Below are 20868 nucleotides of genomic sequence, written 5' to 3'. Positions count from 1 at the left end.
TTAATTATAAAAGATATTTATATACAGTATTTTTTATAATATTTTATATAATTATATTTTAAATGAAAAATATTTTATCAAAATATTCTTATTTTATAATATTATTATATAATATATTATATAATATGTGGTCTACATCATTACTCCAACTATAAATATATAAATGTGCTTAAAAATATGGGTTATAGCAACTGACAAATTTAAGATAAAGAGAATCTGTCGATTCAAATACTCTTTTGAGTGCAAAAGATTTTCTATCATTATGGATATCAGATGATGGGAGAGCTCTTTAAATCATTATTTTAAGCGAATAAATTGATATAAAAATGCAATGTTTTACAAAGTGTAAGGATGAACTACTTCATTAATTAGACTTAGGGCATACTATCTTTCTCTTGGTAATTATTTCTCTCTTTTTTTTTATTATCTCTTGGTAAGTTCATGGCCTAGCATTTATTTGTTCCCACTCCTTTCGGACTGAAAGGACAGCCGCGGGGTCCAAATTTGCAGCAAACATGAGGAGATGTATGCCACTCAGATATTTCACGTGAAATCTTGTTACTTGTATCATCAGTCTGTCAATGGAGTAGTGTCACGTGTGTCATCCTGCAGGATTCCTTTCAGGCTTCTTCCCATAAAAAGGGGTAGGGGTGGAAAAAATTGGATCCAACTACTATAATATAAATATATATTATCATTATAATATATTCTATAGTAATATAATATATCAAAAAATGATTAAATCGAATAAATAAAATCAAAATTACCGGTTTAAAGATATAACTGATATGGTATCTATTATTCAAATCTTAAAATTGATATATACCGATTTGATTTTAAAATATGTTTAAAACTAAGTAATGGATTACACTTCTAATATGGGATATGGGGATATATTTTTTGAGAGCTGAAAGAGAGATATTGGGAGGTTGGAAGGTACAGAAACCCTTGTTTTTCATATCTTTTGGGGACTTTAAACACCACCCCTCCTCCTTTTATACGTCCCTATCTACCTCAAAGTCAATAACTAATCCAATGAAATTTCTGAGTGGCATACATCTCCCTCCTGTTTGCTGCAAATTTGGATTAGTTATTGACTTTGAGGTAAGCTTCGACCTTTTGTGAAAGAGGAAGCTTAGCATTCGGTGGAAAATGTCTTGCCCAATTCTCTTGAAAGTTGAAAAACAACCGAGGCTCATACGAATTTGGTTTCTCTAATATCTAGCATCTAGACCCTAACTCAACTTCAACAACAGTGATATTGTAGAGCAAAGTTTCATGTAATCTCAGGACTCGTTTGGGAGAATATCTCAGCATACAAGTGAATAGTAATAAAATAATTCGTAAATAATAGTAAAATATTTTGTGAATAATAGTAAAAATTTGAAATAATAAGGAATTTTACCTATTTATAAGAAGTAGTTATTTATAATTTTACATGTAAAACTCATTTTGTCAATTTTTTTTTTTAAATTTAAATTTTGAGTTGTTTCAAATTTTATAAATTTCAGCTTATTAATAGCGAATACATAGAGAATTACATTTTTATTATATTTTCTTAAGTACAGTTAGCATTTTTCATTTAGAATGGAATTGATAAGATTATATATAATATTCAATATTGCCATATACTCACTACTTATCCCATGAACTTGAGATAATGGAAATTTAAAACCAAGTCTAGATCCTTATACTTTTATCTAAAATTAGATGTATGAGAAATTATTTACATCAGCCGCTGTAGCTGCAGCACACTGTGTTGAGAAAGAAAAAAAAAAAACATCACATTAAGTGTGCGGAGAGTGCGGCTAATGCATATCATTGCTCTATATATATTATTAATGATTACAGTAAACGTTAGTACTTACAAGTAACTCAATCTGGAGCTGAATTCTAATCTTCAACTCCAAGCTGTGTACAGAAGCAGAAAATTTAAAAAATTGAATATATATATATATATATATATATTATATAGGAATTGGATATCCGAAACAAAGTGCCGATTAATCTCAGAAGTATATATTTTCATAAGAAATTCTACAACCCGAGTGCAGGAACTCACAAACTTCATCTGAGATATTCATTTCAGTTGTCTGACATGTTGCGACTGTTGTCCACCGTAGTCATTGCCGCCTCATGTGCATTACTAGACACTGCTTTTACACTGAAGATCCCAGATTTTATCAATATCAAATGCGGACTGACCGAACTATTTGGGAGAATTTAATGCAGGGAAAAAGCTACTCTTCCCACTGGTAGCTTCTGCTTAGATTTACCGTTGAATTTTTATTTTTATTTAATGATTAAATAAGTATTTTTTAATAATATTATAATTTTTTTTAAAAATATTTAAAAGTGTTAAAAAAATATATCTAAAAGAAAATGAACTAGTGGGAGCCTCTAAAGAGAGCTTCCAACAGTAACTGTAGAGCCACTCTTAATACAAATTTCAGGTCATTTTTATTTGAGTAATTCTACGTACAATTCTGAACTGTGTAAATATCGCGTAATCGCTTTAAAAAATAGTGAAGTTTACTATTAAAAAATTAATTAATTTTATATAAATTCTATATTTTATTCACTTTTTTTAAAATAATTACGTAACGATTGCATAATTCATAATTATAAATATCTTTTCACTTTTCATTTATATCAAATGAAAAATATTTCTTCTAGGTGTTTCAAGTGATAAATAAGAAATGGTCTGTTTTTTCATTTTTAATTATATTAATTGATCTAACATATTCTAATTGTAATTTTCTTTGTTAAGTGGTTGAGAAAATTATACTCTTTAACATTTCGAAGGTAATATCAGCGTAGTACTGGTGACATTCAAGAGGAGTCGTGTTTTTTTCTCTTTTCTTATTACTGATATCATACGGCAAAAGTTATAAACAGAATCAAGTGTTTGGAATAATAGATAAGATAAAGCACATCAGAGATATGACTACAATCATCTGAGAGAAATAGTACGTGTGATTGAGAAAATGATGGAAATGGCATGGAAGAAAGAGAAATTGAGGGTTGGGAGCGAAATGAGGCTGGTCAGTCTCCTTCAAATACTCTTACAAATACAATGCCGTTAGCCATATCTTCTCGTAGACAATCCATGATTTCCTCTCTCCCGTTATTTTTTAAGCGAAAGACAAAAGAGTAGATAGATAGAAAACATTGCCCCTGACCTACTGTTTTTTACTTCTTTTAAGTACATGTAGGTATGTATGTATGCAATATGCATGCTTGCCACTCAACACTTCCTGTAATGGCGGAGGCTTTCCACCTTCCTTTTAGTGTTACCCATTACTCTTGAGTCTCTGATCTTTTATCCCTCTTTCTCTCTATCTGGCAGCTGGCTGCCTCCTTTTGTACCCCCCTTCCAAGCTTCGTTCATGTTTCCTTTCCGCTTCAAGTTTTATAATGTGTAGCTACTAATTAATAACTCTTAAAACAAAAGGGAAAATAGGGAGAAAACTCGAATACCAAGGAGTTACATGTGTACTTCGCATCGTAACAATAACATTTCACTTGCAGAATCTGGGAGTCTTTAGCTGATAATCAGCATCAGGTGTGCTTCTTCTCTGATCTTCTTAATGTTTTAAAGATCCACAACTTGGATGGATCTTTCCTGTGGCTTTCCCTGCGAATCCAGGGAGGCGTTTTTTTGTGGGTTTATAGCGATTGAAAAATATGGGAAAATAATGAAAAAGGGTTTCTGCAAAGTTCATTTCTGATTAGAGCTTTATAAAGTTTGAAGAACTGGTTTTTGGGTTTTGGTTTCTTTCGTTTGAAAGAGGTACATTTCGAGTTTTTTTTTTTTTTTTTCTTGCTTTCCTTTGTTATTAGTGTCGATTTTTTTTTTTTTTTTTTTTTTTTTTTTTTTTTTTTTTTTTTTTTTTATACTTCGTAATGTTTTCAGTTCCTTACCCGCTTCAGCAGCTTAGTTGGTAGTGGGATCTAATGTTACTTGACATTTTACGTTATTTTTGTCTTTAAAGTTTTAGTCTTTAAAGTTTTGAACCGTTCTTTTCCCACTGCTTTTGCGTTTTCGACTTCATTTCTCTGTGAAATCTAGCTAGTGGGTTTTAGGAGTGCCTTGCATTATTAGTCCTTCCCTGACTGACTATACCTGTTGACGTTTCCTCTGCTTTGTCACCTTCATATTCCTGCGAAGCGTCTTCTTCTTTTCTCTTGATTTCTCTTTTTTCCCTTTATTATGGAGGTGGTAGAACGTGAAATGAGCTTGTGATTTTCGTTCTTTTTGTGATTTAACTCACTAATCGATTCCTTTCTTCATTTCTGGTTTTGCTTTTCAAAAGAGAAGAAAAATTGCAAGGTGACAAGAGAGTGTTATTATGAAAGAAATATTCTGCCTGTTGCCTATTTTCGAGAGAATTATTAACCCTACAACACTTCCTTAGTTCATGGTAGCATTGCAGCATCCTCTGTTTCAAATCTTATTTTCTGAAGAAAAGTGAACAAGTGAATGAATTTCTCTTGAGATTCTTTTTGTTTGTTCTATTTTTGTTCCTTTTTTTTTTTTTTTTTTTTTTTTTGCAGAAGTAAAAATGGCAAAGGAGTACAGTGGATCCCCAAAGCTTCATCATCTGGATTCCAAGAGGAAGCGCCTCACTTGGATCCTAGGGGTTAGTGCGCTCTGCATTTTGTCCTACATTTTTGGGGCTTGGCAGAATACTTCTTCCCCAACAAATCGAGCCGAGGTCTTTGATAAAGGCAGTTGTGATGGTGGGTCGCCTCCAGCAGGCAACAGCCTACCGTCATCGATGTCTTCATCTGCATTGGACTTTCAAAGTCATCATCAAGTTAAGATCAACAAATCCGTGGGAGCCCAGAAGTTCCCACCTTGTGATATGTCCTTTAGTGAGTACACTCCTTGCCAAGATCCAGTGAGGGGAAGGAAATTCGATCGGAACATGTTGAAATACAGAGAGCGGCATTGCCCCAAAAAGGAAGAACTTCTCCGTTGCCTTGTACCTGCTCCACCAAGATATAAGACTCCTTTCAAGTGGCCTCAGAGCCGAGACTATGCCTGGTATGACAATATACCTCATAGAGAGCTCAGCATTGAGAAGGCTATTCAGAATTGGATTCAAGTCGACGGTGACCGTTTCAGATTTCCCGGAGGAGGTACCATGTTTCCCCGTGGAGCTGATGCATATATTGATGACATCAACGAGCTCATTCCTCTCAGAAGTGGAAGTATCAGAACTGCAATAGATACTGGCTGTGGTGTAAGTACTCGATATTTCAATTTAACTATTTTTACTTCTTGGGACGGCCCATGATGTAGGATGGCATCTCCACATTGGCCAACGACTCCCACACTATGCCATATATATAAAGCTACCTGTCTTTTGTTGTAAATTGAGACTTTCAAATGTATATTAGACGGCATGCAATTTGCTAACATGTTTTCCCCTGTGCCTTGTCTTGGCTGTGGGTATTAAGGTAGCAAGTTGGGGTGCTTACCTGCTGACGAGGGACATCCTGGCAATGTCTTTTGCACCAAGGGACACACACGAAGCTCAGGTCCAGTTTGCATTGGAGCGGGGAGTTCCTGCTATGATTGGCATCATGGCTTCACAGAGGCTTCCTTACCCAGCGAGGGCATTTGATATGGCTCATTGTTCCCGTTGCTTGATTCCCTGGCAGAAATATGGTAAGAGTTCTTCATGCATCTTGTCAATTTACTACTTAAACAATCTGGCAATGAGTAAAACAAATTATCCTTCATGCCTACCGATTACAAATTGCAAAAGGAGTATGACTCATCAAACATCCTCATTACCCTTGTGGTAAGAATAATACGTATTTGTCTGAGATCTTTCGATTTTTACAGATGGTATGTATCTAATTGAGGTGGACAGAGTTCTAAGGCCTGGTGGTTACTGGATTCTTTCTGGCCCTCCTATCTACTGGAAGAAACACTGGAGAGGATGGGAAAGAACTCAAGAAGATTTGAAACAAGAGCAAGATTCAATCGAGGATGTGGCCAAGCGGCTGTGCTGGAAGAAAGTTATTGAAAATCACGATCTTGCAATTTGGCAAAAGCCCATCAACCACATTGAATGCATTAAGAGTAGGAAGGTTTATAAAACGCCACATATTTGCCAGTCAGACAATCCAGACACCGCTTGGTACTCCCACAGCATCTTTCATGCTATCATTCATTACTTTGATAACACAAAAACTATCGTGGTTAATGGTTGACTTCATTTCCATTTGCATTGTTTGTGCTGAAAAGGTACAGAAACATGGAAACTTGCATAACCCCACTACCAGAGGTAAGCAGCTCAGATGAAGTTGCTGGTGGAGCAGTGGAGAAGTGGCCGCAGCGTGCATATGCCGTCCCTCCTAGAATTATTAGTGGTTCAATACCAGGCATTACTACTGAGAAATTTCGCGAGGACAATGAACTATGGAAAGACAGGGTGACACATTACAATGGGATCATTCCCCTATCTAAGGGACGATACAGGAACATAATGGACATGAATGCCTACCTTGGTGGTTTTGCTGCAGCCTTGATGAAGTACCCCGTGTGGGTTATGAATGTGATTCCTGCCAATTCGAACCAGGATACTCTAGGTGTGATATATGAGCGTGGTTTCATTGGGACATACCAGGATTGGTGTGAGGCATTTTCGACGTATCCAAGAACATACGATCTCATTCATGCAGGCGGTTTGTTCAGCATATATCAAGACAGGTAAATTTTTTACATACTGATGCACAATTGCACACTCTATGCTCAATGGTCTTCGGTCTTGTAATTTAAAAATATTGTGGTTGAATTTGTATGTCTGTATGGAAGGTGCAACATTGCCGACATTCTAATAGAAATGGATAGGATTCTGAGGCCGGAAGGGACAGTTATATTTCGGGATACAGTAGAGGTTCTCGTGAAGATTCAGAGTATAACTGACGGGATGAGATGGAAGAGCCGGATAATGGACCACGAAAGCGGACCCTTCAATCCAGAGAAAATTCTTGTTGCTGTCAAAACCTACTGGACTGGTGAAGCTACTAAAAAACAAAGCTAGTCCCTCCCCTCCCCCTGCCTCTCTCTCTTTCTTCTGTGTCATCTTCCCCTCCCCCCTGCCTCTCTCTCTTTCTTCTGTGTCATCTTTTCTCCTTTGGGAATTACTAGGTTTACTTGAATTTTGCGAGCATACTGTTCTATTAAAAGAGAAAGGTTAGTTTTGCTTACCCATCATGTAATTGGAGATAAGTATTTCCTTTGTATTATTGTCATCATAGTAGTCATCTTCTTCCAGGTCCATGTTATTACTGGCTTAGTGGGGAATGCACAGGTCTTTAGTATGGTGGAATGGGCGTTGTGGTTCCAATATTGGGAACTGATAGCAGTATATTACAAGTTGAAACGGGTAGGAACGAGGCGGCAATTGTACTACAAATACAAATAGTATTGCTCTTACAATATTAGAGCAAAGGATATTGAACCTTTGACTCATTTTAGAGTTCCCACACTTCCTCTTCAGCCTGCACAAATCACTGCTTGTCTTGCTTGGTTAGTTTTATAATTAATTCAATTGCATTTCACCTCACACTACTATTAAATTTCCCATTTCACCTCACACGGAAACACCCAATTTCCCATTCTCCACTACTCCCCATAGATTGAGAAAGTTCTATCCGAATTGTAGAGTCTAGAGTTACTAGTAGTGTGAGGTAAAATGCAATTGAATAGAGTCTATAGTTAAGCCTGACTTGGAAACGAGGTAAATAAACAGACATCACATCAGCAATTACTTTCGAAAGGAAATGTATTTAGCATACTTTTCCCTTTTTTTCAATACAAATATTCTCAAAATATCTTATTATTATTTATTATTTTATTATTATTTTTACTTATTTTTTATTATTATTTATTACTATTCAATATTCTTTCGTTACTTTTTCATTTTTATTTACAGCATATTTGAGCAAGCGATCATAGCTTCTGCTTTACTTCAAAAATATTTTATAAAAAAAAATCTATTAATTAACATAAGATCCACTTGACATACAAAGGAATCTCATCCACAAGAAGTGAGTGGTAGTGGAAATCTCAATCATTTTATGCAGTTCTTCATTGGATTCCAAGGGCTCTTTCTGTCAAGACGCTGTAACAATTTTTGTTTATGTTTTTCTTTTGTTCTTGTGATTTTGGGAGTTAATGATCATCGACTTTCCTTTGGGCAAAAAAGAGAATGACGTGAAGGTTGGTATGGTCTTTGGACTTGTTCAAAGGGGAATATGCGAACGAATCAAATGATTCGGTTTCGGTTCCCTACCATACTCATGAATATTAATAAGGGACTTAAAGCCATAGCCGCCATTTTTTAAGTAAGGTGTACCATGGTTGATACAATATTAATAAAGAATGAAAGTAAATTGATGCAACATTAATTAAGAATTTTGGGAATTAAGATTGATGAGAAATGATATTTGTATTTGTATTTTTTTAATTTTTTTATAAAACATATTATATTTATTAATAACGAATATTACAATTTTAATCTAAAATATACATAACAAGTTAACTATAGCATTAATAGCTTCTCAGTACATAACTGTGACTGACATGATTTAGTCTATATTGCAAATCTCTACAAACTACTGTTTGAAAGATAGTATAACTTTGTCCAAGATAGAGTTTACAAGCTCCATACTCTGCCCAAAACTTGTATTTTTAAAATGTGTAAAAGTTCGCACATTTCTTTTGATATAATACAAATCTTAAGAATATATTTAACATTACTCAAAATTAATATAATACACATTTAATATGAGAGTAATGGTTAGTTCTAAGCTCCAGCCTCCACGGGGCAAAGTGGGGGTAGCATAAGGCCATTAGGACCGAATTTTCTCTCTAAACTTTCTTTCCAAATACCGACTTATTAGTTCGCTCATATATTAACACACAAATATATTCTTTTAGAAAAATACATCTCATTAATATGTATATACTATCTCTCTATATATGTGGTACATGTAGCAATTACGATGAATACACATGTAATATATGTATGATACATATAGTTCACTATTTATAAGTATAATTGTATAAATATTATCAATATACTAATATCTTATACAAGTATAAATCATTATAGTAAACTACCAAGGTGGTAGCCCAGTTAGTACGAATTGATATTTCATAGCTTAAAGTCAGGAGTTCGGGCATAAGTTGAAACTACTTGTGATAGTAAAGCCTGACCTTTGGGCCATGTGGATGGGCTATGGACCAATTGTATACTTTAGGGGTGCTATGGTGACTGGCTTGCCTTTGAAGCAGCAGCTATGACTCAAACCAAACATTCCACATTGAGGATGAGCTCCTATAGTCACGTCTAGGGAGGGTTGCTACGGGAGTTGCCCCCGCCTCCCCTTTTGCTTAGAAAAAAAAACTGATTATAGTAAGATAAGAGCCAAGTAACCATTTAATTGTAGTTGTGAATAGTTATAAATGATTATTGTTGTAGGAACAAATTTTTATCTAATTGTATATTGTGAATAAGAATATTATCTTATTTTTCTTTTATTTGTTATTTTAGGTTTTTAAAATTTATAATTTCTTATAAAAAATGATGAACAAGTTGAGTTGAGCCAAATATTCAATTGTAGCTCGATTTTATTACAACTCTACACATGAGTTTAGGAGTTAATACGGTGATTTCCTCTCATTTCCTCACCTTCTCCTTTTTCGAATCATTATATCTCACCATTGTACATATTGATACAATTCTCTTGTCCGATATGTTAGATAATTTTTAACTGGTCTAGTTCTTTATATCAATCTAATCTTATTCCTCCCTAGAGACATGAGTCGAGCTACTCCTTTACTAGCGGCAAAGGAAGTAGGGGTTCTCTATGTTATCCATGAAAGTTATTCATGAATGTAATGAGCATAATTTCCCTCTAGACTTGGCTGTTGCTAAAGCGCTATTCTATATCTACATTTCTATCTTGCAATAATTCTCGATAACAACAGTCTAAAAAGCTACAATTCTTATGTCGCGGTACCTCATTGCAACAAGCAAACCAAAAATGTTCGTTCGATCAACTGAATCAACTGCTCTTGTGATGATGGTGTTTTCCTTTGCATGGAAGTAGCCAAGGAATAACGCATTTTGGCACCACTTCCTAGTTTTCTCTATTTTACTTGCACTATTGTGTTTTTGTCGAGTCCCATCACATTTTTTTTTTTTTTTTTTTACATTGCTTAAAAAAACTGTGTTAATATATTTATTTTCTTTGCTGTTATGTATTAGAATATTAAATATCGTCAATGGGATAGAAACTATTTTCGATCCTCTTTCCAAATTTAGAGAAATATAGATATTACTCATAATATAAACTTGAATGAAAATTTAATGTAATATTACCTCAAAAAAGGAGTATGAAAAATGGTTCATATTTAAGGAGGAGAATTAAAAGAAAAGAAAGGCGTAGGGGGGGTTGGTTTGGTTTGGCTTGGCTTTGGCTACACACACAAATCTACTATTACACTGAACAAAGCGGTGGTGGGTATTGTATTCTGATTCTCCACCTCCAGTCCAAGCTTTCAGTTCCTCAAAAGAAAACGAAGGCACAACTGGAGAAAAGCAAGTGCGTAGAAGCTGAAAAAGCCAGGAGGATTTTCTTTGCTTCCTTCCTTTTTTGATGCCGTGTGGTGTGGTTTTGTGAATTGTTGAATACGTATACGTAAGAGAAAAAAAAGAATTGGGTTGGGCTGAGAAGAGAAAAAGAGATGGCGGACTCGAAGGCTGCGTTGGAGGATTCGGCGAAGAATGTAGAGGAAGAAGTCGAGAGAGTGTTGGAGCAGACGAAGGAACTCCAAGATTCGGCCGCGTCTTTCATTTCCAAGAGCTCTTCCGATGAGCAATCTCTTCGTCACCGCGCACTTTCCCTCGACTCTTCCATCCGCCGCCTCCGTTCGTTGCTACGTTCTCTGCTCTCCCATAACCTTATCGATCCTAAGTTAGCCGACAAGGCAATTCTTTTCCTCTTTTTCTTGCGCCTCTGCATGTCCTCACCGTTCAATTGGATCGGATTCGTCTTGGATTAGTTTTAAATTTTATTGTTTGGGTTTTTAATCTTTGATTCAATTGAAACTATTTATTTATTTATTACCCTATCTGAACAGCTCCAAGAAGAATTGGAGAGAGCGAGATGTATCTTGGTTGACGGGGACGCCGCTTCCTTCCTTTCTGGCCAAACTCAGGGTGCTTTACCCATTTTGTTCTCTTTCCCTCCCTTTATTATATTTTCGTTAGTAGTAGTATGAATTCGGTTCAAGTCTGTTAATTTCTATCCCAATTTGATTCTTTGTTCTGATATGGTATGAGGGCAGGCGGGTTTCTGAGGATGTTTCTGGGTCCAATTAATGTGCGTGCCTCTCGTAAAGACGTTCAGTTGAAGGTTAAAGAGGAGTACAACAGTTACAGAGTATTGCTTCTATCTATCTCCCGAGTCTCATTTCTTGTTTAATCCTTAAACGCATCATGTGTTTTTCTAATGTTTAAAATAAGTTTGCATGATATATCCTCCTCCTCTTTCAAAGTACGATATTTCAAAAGAATGCAATCTTCTTTTCTTTTCATCCATCATCATGTGATTGATCTATTCCAGCAGAGCTTGAGTTCAACTTTATACAGATAAAACTTCTCCTACTGCTTGTTGGAGTACTATCAAACTTTTCTATCAACTTTGTTCTGCCTTTTTGATGTATCTCGAACCTGAACATATGGTAACTGTACTTTTGTGTGTCTCTTGAAGAAGCTTAACTCGCATAAATTTCTCTTTTTCTCTCTTTGGTTCAGGATAGAACCGCCCTTCTGTTTCTCCTTTTCCCATCAATTCTACTTATCCTAAGATCTTGGATTTGGGATGGGTGCCTGCCAGCATTTCCTGTTCAACTGTACCAGGTATCTCCTGAAAAATTGTCCACCTCTGGTTTTGAATATTCGTTTGTGATTTAACATGGACCATACTTTGTCAGGCTTGGCTTTTGTTCCTCTACACTGGTTTGGCATTGCGAGAAAACATTTTGAGAGTGAACGGAAGTGATATTCGTCCATGGTAAATATGCCTACAGATTTTCCTGCCCTTGAAATTTTCCTAAAAAATGGGCTTGCTTTTATCATATTCATCCGCTCTCGAAACATGTTTCTTGTGTTTTATGTTCTTTTGAGCTGTAAGCAAAAGATAATGCATGTTACTTTTGTGATGCATTAAGTGGAATTAAATATTAACTAAGTGTTATGAATTCTACGTTGTGATGGTAGAACCTTGTGAATCCAAATTCTAGTGACCAAAGGAAGGCAGATGGGCCAAACCTATTGTGGTAGTTTCCCATCATAGGGGTTTTTATACAGATTTATAGTTATGATACAGACATGTAATCTGGTTTAACTGTGCTGTTTGTTTTGTTAAGACGCAGTCCATTAAATTGATTGGGTACACCTCTAATGTTGTAGGTACCAAGCTAAGGCTACGTTTGGGTAATGAGGTGATCTCAGATGATCTGTAAATAGTAGTGAAAAAGTAGTGATAATATATTGAATAGTAGTAAAAAGTAGTGAAAAATAGATGAAAAGTAATGATAGAATATTGAATAATAGTAGAGTGATCTGAACCCAAACACAGCCTAAATGTTTGTTTTTGTAGGCCAATCTTGTGATGTTGTTGGTAGAACTGATGATGCTTGACTCGGGTTGACTTATGAAAAGATATGTTAGAATCAATGTGTTATCATGTATCGAGATAAGAACATTTATACTGAAGTGATTGAATGTATTTCTGGTTTTAGCTTAAGTTGTTAGCTAAGTAGCCTACCAATTTTTTTTTTTTTTTAATTTAAAAAAGAGTAATGCTACATATAGTCATGAAGTGTGTAAGTGTCGTGCAGTCGCTTTGAAAAAGAGTGGAATCCACTATTAAAAAATTAATTTTTTTTCATATGGGTCCCATATTTATTCACTTTTTTTAAAGTGATTGCACGGCGCTTGCACACTCACGACTGCAACTATCATTTCTCTATACAAAAAGTGGTAGGCTTGACAAGTAGTTAGCCCAGGTCCTTAAATTTAAGCTTTTGGAAATCATACTTCATGAATGTAGACTATTACTTGACGAGCGAGATCTTTGATTTGTCTTGGTTCTTACCCCATTTGGACCATTTGGATAATTAGTTTCTTTTTGCAAGTGGAGGCCTGTATTTAAATCAGGTTTGCTGGTTGTCTGCAATTTTTTTTTTTGGTAAAGAGAAGGGGGGGGGGGGGGGGTTGTAAGTATGTGATATGATAGATATATATGGTTGGTCATTTGGGACTAATGGTCCACCAAAACATGATTAGGGGCCTTGTTGTGTAGTGAGGTCTTTGATTTATGTCTTGGTGACCCCCAATTTGCTAATTTCTTTTGTTCTTTCAGTGCAAGGCCTCCATTTGGGTCAGGATTCAGGGTTGTTGGACAGTCTGTATGTCTTGGGGGGAGCTGTCAGCATGTGTTATACTTGAGATACTTGATCGATCCACCTAGACTTTTCAGAAGTAGGCTGTATTCTCTTGACAAGCTGCTCTTTTTTTTTTTTTTTTTTTTTTTTCATTTTTTCTTTATTCACCACTGAAAGCCATGCACTTGTCATTAACAATAAAATTGCTCTTGTTAAAAAGTTTTTATTTCTTATTTGTATTTGTGGTTTGGAGGACTAGAGGGTATCAAGCAAATCTCTTCCTTCATGCACTTTTCCAAATTTTCTGTCTCCTCTTGTCCCACTATGATCTCTTGTCTCAAGTCTGACATCAAATATTTTTTTCTTCATTCCATTACATCCTGAATGTGTTATGAAGGGGTTGCCACTGATTTTGTTTGTTTCGTGCATATTGATTCATGGTCGATGCTTGGCTTAAATTATTAGATACTGTCATAACTGGCTGACAGTTTTGAGTTCATCCAATCCCAAAGTTGATTTTGATTGATATACTTAGCTTTTAGCTACCTGACGAGTATATAGGCTTAAAAGCTTAGTCGGAAACTCAAAGCATGAATCAAAGTGGTTGAATGAGATAGTTTGGAAGCAAACTAGCCATCATTGTCCCTCATTTGCTCACTTTGGTTTTTGAATTTTTAGTTTTGAGTTTGAAGTTTTACATGCTGTTTTCAGGCCTACTATTGCATATATAGTGTGACTTTATTCTCCAATTGAGGTTGGGCCTGGTCGTTTTAAAATGATGGCCTGACAGGCTTTGCAAACCAGCAGCCATTTGTCCTTTGAGTTACTTAAGCCCACCACCAGGCACCAACGAAAGAAAACCCACTTGGGATTGCTAACCATAGCCAACAAGCGGGTCTTTTGTATTGATGGGCTGGTGGGGGTCAGGTACATGACTCATTTACTCAATGAGGCCAACTAGCCTTTCAATTTCGACATGAGTAGCACCAGGCCCATTTCCAGATTTTTAAAAATACTTTCAACCTGCTCCCTTATCTTCTCCACTTAATTCTTTGCAGAGAGCATTGTATGTTGCAAGGTCTCTAGGTATGGCATGCACTCAGCATAATACTTGGAAGCAACTTTAGTGAAATAATCAGATGGTGTTTTTAAATCCTATACTCTTCTTTTCTTCATCTTGTATTCCACCTAATCCCTCAGACCTGCTTGCATTGGGATTGTCTACTCTGCCACTACACGGATTTTTGAGTTTTGGACACAGGTCACACCCTTTCGGCACAGATGTTTGTTGCACAACCGTGACTGTGATCCTCCGTATAGGTGGTGAACAAGATCCCACGTTGCATAGGAGGGAGAAGTGCTTAAATCTTTATAATAATTCTATGGGGCTCCAATTGTACCATCGATTAGTCCTTTAGTATGGGCCTAGATGTGGCTTGAGGCTTCATTTAGCTGTTACAAATGGCATTAGAGTTAATTTCAAGCAGAAGTGTGGGACTTGAGTCGTGTCACCTATGATAGAATGGCTCAACGAGGACATTGAGAATTTAAGGGGGAGATTGTGTTACACCGTAGTGAGTATAGGTGGTGAATGAGATCCCATGTTTTTGGGAAAGACAAGTTCGTGTGATTTATGATGAATTTATGGGGGCCAATTGTACTATTGACTAGTCCTTTTGGAATATGGGCCCAGATGTGGTTTGTGAATTAATTGTGAGTAATTTATATTGTAATCCTTGTATCATATATGAAATTATATTAATTGGGTTAAAAAACAAATATATGGGTCAGCTCAACCCATTAGTTAGCCCAATAAAAGTTAATTATTACACTGGTTAAGCGGATCATGTCCTGTCACTAGTTATTTATATGGGTCGTGTTAGGATTTTAGGTTCTGACCCGTTTAATTAAACGGGTTATGTTCGGGTTGACTCATATAGTATGATACTCATGACTTGAAATGATACAAACACGAGTCGCGAACATGAATTGCCACCCCATTGGAACCCCTCTGACCACCTCCATATCTGCAAGAGCCAAGTATCTTTTGAAAACTATTCCACTCCTTCCCCCTTAAAGAGGATTTCCATGTATGACAGTAGCCAATCGTGCTAGTTTTTTCTCGAGAAACTAAATGGACAACACCCCTGCTCCTCTCATTGATGCTTGCTACTGAGAGTTTCCCCTCTGCCAAGAAAACTTCCATCTAATCATGACCTGGTTGAGAAGACCCATTTGAGACCACTAACACCTAAACAATGAACAGCAACATGAAACGACACAGAATGCTAGTGTTTACTTCATGAGAATTACTAAAAAGACCATTAGAGAGAGAGAGAGAGAGAGAGACCATTGAGAAACAAATTTGTGGATCAAAGTCTAATGTCATAGATGTGAGTAAGCCTGATCTAAAGCAGTCATTTGTTAGGAAAATGCATCTATTTAGAAAAAGATTGCCTCGAAATTTCATAATAATTCTAGAAAAAAAGTATAAGCTAAAAGAATGATGGGTCATGACCTGATCATCAGGGGTAACACCCATTTTGCAAACTTTCAACAGCATCCAAATGCCTTTGGAGACATCCACACAAGAAAATCATCAAGCCATGAAGCATCTAGAATCTAGCTTAGTAATGTAAGTTGTCTGGTGTGAAGGATTCTCTTACAATCTACAGAAGCAAAAGGACAAGTAATTTATCAACCTTTTGTAATCTATTAGGATGAGAGGTGTTGATGAGGATAGGATCTCTTGGGTTTCGTCCAAAAATGGAAGTTTTGAGGTAAAACTTTTGATCTTACACTGTCACCCGTGGGTACCTATTTTGCTTGGAAAAGTATTTGGCTGAAGAAAATCCCATCACAGGTGGCTTTTTTCCTTGGGCCAGCTGCATTAGGGAGAATTCTAACTACGAATAATTTGAGGAGAATCTTAATGAAGGATTGATGCTGTATGTACAAGAGGAGCGGGGAAATAATTGATCATCTCTTGCTGCATTGTGAGGTGGCTAGTATAGTATGGTTCTGGGTTTTTCATTGTTTTGGTGAATGGGTGATGCCCCAAAGGGTAGTAGGAGTCATTAGCTTGCTGAAGAGGTCAGAATGTAGGTCAATGATTGCTGGAAGATTGGTGGATGATTCTTTTTTGTGTAATGTGCTGCATGTGGAAGGAGTGTAATGCTTGGAACTTTGAAGATTGTGAGAAGACAGGGGATGAGCTTAGATTCACGGTGCTAAAAAGTCTTTATGTCTGGGTGTTGGGTTGGTTTATATCTGGCCTTTTCCAATCATCTGGATCTGATATCCTAGCCAAGCACCTCTCTTGTATACACCGTGTACTATGGTTGCTCAATTGTGCTTTTAATAAAATTGACTCACTTATTAAAAAAATATTCTTCTGTCTTGGTTATTTCAAACTATTCATTGTGGAGCTTGTTCAAATCTTTCGCATGTTTGCTTATGCCAAGAGATTTAACTAGGTGTGGTCCCCACGATCAAGGTTGAAGGAAAAATCTGTGCTATGTCTGTAGATAGGCTGCATCTAGTATGTAAATGGATATAAAGTGACCGCAAATTACAATACAGGATGCTATTATGTGTGTGTGGATCTTCCATTGGAAGGGAGGATGGCGGGGGTGACATTAGAAGTAAGATCACCAGTAGCAATTGCCATCGCTCTGGTTTGGTGTGAAAAAAATCTTACAAAGTGAAAGTTCACATGGGGTTTAGTATTCGAAAAGGGGTGAGGAGAGGTTTGGATGTGTTTCCCCGTATGTTAGATTCGATGTTGGGATGGTCTGATTTTGGTTTTGGCATGATGTTTGGGTTTTAGATACTTCCTCAGAACTTTTGGCTCAAGGATTAATGGATTAAGCTCTATGTTTGAATGGTGCAGAAGGTAAATTGTTCTCTGTTCAATTGTGTTCATTGTGGTGTAAATGGTGCAGAAGGTAAATTGTACCTTTGAGAAAGTTAGCCATCCCGTGCATGGCTCTAATTTTGGATTAATTGATTCAACTTTCAGAAATTTGACAAGTTTTGAGGCCCTCATACTGAGTCTGGACCTCAAAGGCTTGAGTCAAAGGGGTTAATTTTTTTTTTATAAGCAATCAAAGGGGTTAATTGAGGAGGTTTCTAAACAAACTTCACTTTGTTTTGTGTATGTTCAGTGTTTAGGATAAAGAAGCTTTGTGTGCGGCTATCGGCCTACTACATTACTCGGTACATGCATGTTTTCCTTGTTATGTGTTGGTTATCTCAAGTTATTCTTTGTAAAGAATGTTCGAATTTATAATGTCAAAGTTTTGGCTTATGCCAAAATATTTTGGTTGGAATCCACGATTTCTAAAGCAGTGAAACATTGGGAGTTGGAAAGGGTGGGTATCTTTTTTTATTTTTTCTGTGTTTGAGAATGGCCATGAAGATATAGTGAGGATGAGATGATTTCAAGGCTTTCAAGGAATTAGAAGTTTGAGGTTAAGTATTATTATGTACTGATGTCAATGATACTAACTGGTCTGAAGCCCCCTTTTTTGGCTCAAAACATAATGGTTGAACTCTGTTTGAGGTTGAGCTTGGTTGAGTTCAGACGTGAAAGCTGTTCCATTGTACTTTTTGAGAGAATTAAACATGCACAGCCTGAAGTTTCTTTTCCTGAGATCTTTTTTAATTTGATGTCTTGCTTATTTCCACTGACTTTTATTCTTGGTGTTGTGAATACCTGGAGCTTTTAGTGCTCACATGGTGTTTCTTCATATTTAGGGGGTTTCCTTGTGTGCTTGCTCTGATTAGGGCTTCACCTGTTTCTTCTTATAATATTTGCTATCCTTAACTGAAAAGAAAAACCAACTCTATATTGCATGGCATAGAGTTCTAGCTTATCAGCATTGTCATCCTTAATGCGTCACCTTTTGTTTTGGCTGTGTTGCAAAGCCCCTGAATGTTTATAAGCTTGCTGTTTGATTTTACAGGTGGATATACCATCACTACTGTGCTATGGTTATGGCCCTCGTTAGTCTCACATGGGAGATTAAAGGACAACCAAATTGTGCACAAAAGCAGGTTATTCTTGTTTGCTTAAGTGCTAACTATAACATTTGCTCTGTACATAATTATCAATAAAATTTTGTTCAGAGAGGGGTTCAACTTTTCCTACAATGGGCTATGATGCAAGGAGTTGCGATGCTTTTACAAAATAGATATCAACGCCAAAGACTTTACACTCGTATTGCATTGGGAAAGGTGCCATTCCAAATTGTCTCTGCATCTAAAACATATGCCTGTCTTACTCATTCTCCATTTTATCTTTATTTTAATTACAGATCAAAGATAAGAGTGATTTATGCATGTTGGGAATGCCTTCGCATCCAATATATATGTGAACATATATGGTTTCAATCTTTGTTTTAATGTTATTTTCAGGCTAAGAGGATGGATGTTGTCTGGGGAGAGACGGCCGGCGTGGATGGCCAGCTGTTGCTCTTGTGTCCCATACTTTTTATTTTACAGGTGATTTACACAAAGGTTGAAGCCCAATTTTATTTAATTACCCTCGCTTGCAGCAGAATAATACCTTATACAAAAGTTCAAACTATTATTAAGAAATAAGCAAAGGAAATACAATCAATTGATCGTTTCCTAAGAGAGGGTAGTCCAGATCGATCAAGAGTATGAGGTGCCATTAAGTGTTGAGGCAACTAAGCACGTTTCTAGCATTATTCATTTGAAGAGGAATATAACCCGTAACCTGATGTACCCACTTATTTTTCACACCTTGATGTGTTTTGCATGACATGCATTGTTGTGAATTGATGATTAAAATCTCAAGTGGATTGCAGGTGTCTTCCATTGAGCTAGTTGAACTTTGAATCATACCAATCAGTGGAATCTATAGTTTGTTGGAACAGTCAAGTCAACCATTTGTGTTTATGAAAAATGTTTTTTTTTTTTTTTTTTCTTGGCATTATGTAATATTTGCTAAGTGGAAATCTAACATACAGCATGACCTATACGCACCTATCAAAAAATATAAAAAAACATAGAGCATGACCTATTGTACCCAGCTGCACTGAGAAGGCTTGTTTTGGCCTTTGGGGACCTAAAAGTCTTGTCAGCTGAAGCTGGGTCAACTGAGTCCTTTTTTTCCATCTTTCCATGTGCTTGTCTGCATCTGTGTTTTGGGGATTTTGGTAGGGGTGAGGGGTGAGGGGTAAGAACCAATTCGTATTTGTGCTAAAAAAAGATGTCAAGATGAACAATGAACATGGTTTCCTGCGTGATTATAACATTCTGAAGAAATTTTCATCTTTGTTGTACAAAATTTGATAAGTTAGCATCCTAACATGTGTTTATTTGTCGCATTTGTGTGTGTTAACTTTATTTAGGGATTTGAGGCGTATGTGGGGCTACTGTTGCTCAGGACCGCATTGAATGGGGTTGTTTCTGAATGGCAGGTAATTGGTGTCGAAATCTTCCCGTCTCGACAGTATAGCCAAATTAAATTGAAAAAAAAAAAAAAAAAAACTGAGAAAATTACTCTGTTGCATGTGCCGAAGTAGTATTTAGTGATGGAAATCTGTTGTTGGCAGGTATTTTTTTGTGGGATCCTTTTCGTTACAATGGCTGTTGTGAACTTTGCAAATACAGTACAGACACTCATTGTCAAGTCAAGGTTTAAGGCAAAGATGAAAAGAAGCAAGAGCAAGCAGGACCTGCGGTAGATCATCCTTAACTAGCAGGATTATTCTTTTTCCTAAAGCTTTTCTTACCAAAACTCGATTTTGGATCCTTTTTCCTGGGTCTCAAACGTGTTTTCTCGAAGCTAAGGCATTAGAAGTTGCTCCATAAATCATCATTTTGACTTGTATGATGTAGGATTGAGAACCTCTCTCAAAAGAGTGTTGAGAATGAATGCGTTTGACAGAAGCGTGTAAAGTTTGTTGCAATTTTTAATGATTTTCATGTAGTACATAAAATTCGGCCCACACGATCTGCCCCACTCTGTAATTATATCTTCTTCTCTTTGCATAAAGTTGGGAGCCAAAGTTCAAGATCCTTTTTATGTGAAATCAGATTGTACTTGATCACTCGTTAATATAGTGTTGCTGGCACGTTTTATGAAACACCATTGGAAGACTTTTTTTTTTTTTTGGGTCTCTTTCATTTCCTGTATACGCATTATCTATCAGTCGTGTACCTGTTGCTGTTGGTCGGGAAGAAGAAACTTTTGCGTAAGGATAATGCTAGTATGCCCCTGCTCAGATATTTATTTGTTTTTAACTAACTGATTAAGAAAGTGATAATTAGTGTATTGATATTTTTTTATTTTTTAAAAATATTTAAAGATGTTAAAAAATATAAAAAAAAATAAAAAAAGATAAATTTTACTTAAG

At 36.3% G+C, this 20868-nt stretch overlaps 2 protein-coding genes across 4 annotated transcripts; both read left to right on the top strand.

The window, feature by feature from the left end:
* The first annotated feature begins 3126 nt into the window (after positions 1-3126).
* Positions 3127-7294, top strand: LOC121234914 (probable methyltransferase PMT18). Of its 2 annotated transcripts, none has more exons than XM_041131056.1 (7): positions 3127-3565; positions 4558-5249; positions 5467-5677; positions 5858-6155; positions 6263-6727; positions 6833-7065; positions 7106-7294. In XM_041131056.1, exons 2-6 carry the CDS (start codon positions 4566-4568, stop codon positions 7059-7061), a joined length of 1887 nt encoding a protein of 628 aa, XP_040986990.1. In that variant the 5' UTR covers positions 3127-3565; positions 4558-4565; the 3' UTR covers positions 7062-7065; positions 7106-7294. The 2 variants fall into 2 exon arrangements, with proteins under 2 accessions (XP_040986990.1, XP_040986991.1); XM_041131057.1 differs by lacking the exon at positions 3127-3565 and adding an exon at positions 4277-4424.
* A 3159-nt stretch (positions 7295-10453) lies between these two features.
* Positions 10454-20598, top strand: LOC121234833 (transmembrane protein 120 homolog). Of its 2 annotated transcripts, none has more exons than XM_041130949.1 (10): positions 10454-11017; positions 11171-11249; positions 11378-11472; positions 11847-11951; positions 12026-12105; positions 18448-18538; positions 18611-18718; positions 18899-18985; positions 19861-19944; positions 20007-20598. In XM_041130949.1, exons 1-10 carry the CDS (start codon positions 10775-10777, stop codon positions 20151-20153), a joined length of 1119 nt encoding a protein of 372 aa, XP_040986883.1. In that variant the 5' UTR covers positions 10454-10774; the 3' UTR covers positions 20154-20598. The 2 variants fall into 2 exon arrangements, with proteins under 2 accessions (XP_040986883.1, XP_040986884.1); XM_041130950.1 differs by having other exon boundaries at positions 10455-11017; positions 19861-19929; positions 20065-20598.
* The last annotated feature ends 270 nt before the right edge of the window (positions 20599-20868 follow it).

The sequence above is a fragment of the Juglans microcarpa x Juglans regia genome, chromosome 6D (genome assembly GCF_004785595.1).
Source record: "Juglans microcarpa x Juglans regia isolate MS1-56 chromosome 6D, Jm3101_v1.0, whole genome shotgun sequence".
In the NCBI taxonomy this organism is placed as follows: domain Eukaryota; kingdom Viridiplantae; phylum Streptophyta; class Magnoliopsida; order Fagales; family Juglandaceae; genus Juglans; species Juglans microcarpa x Juglans regia.
This window is presented reverse-complemented; position numbering and strand designations above follow the sequence as displayed.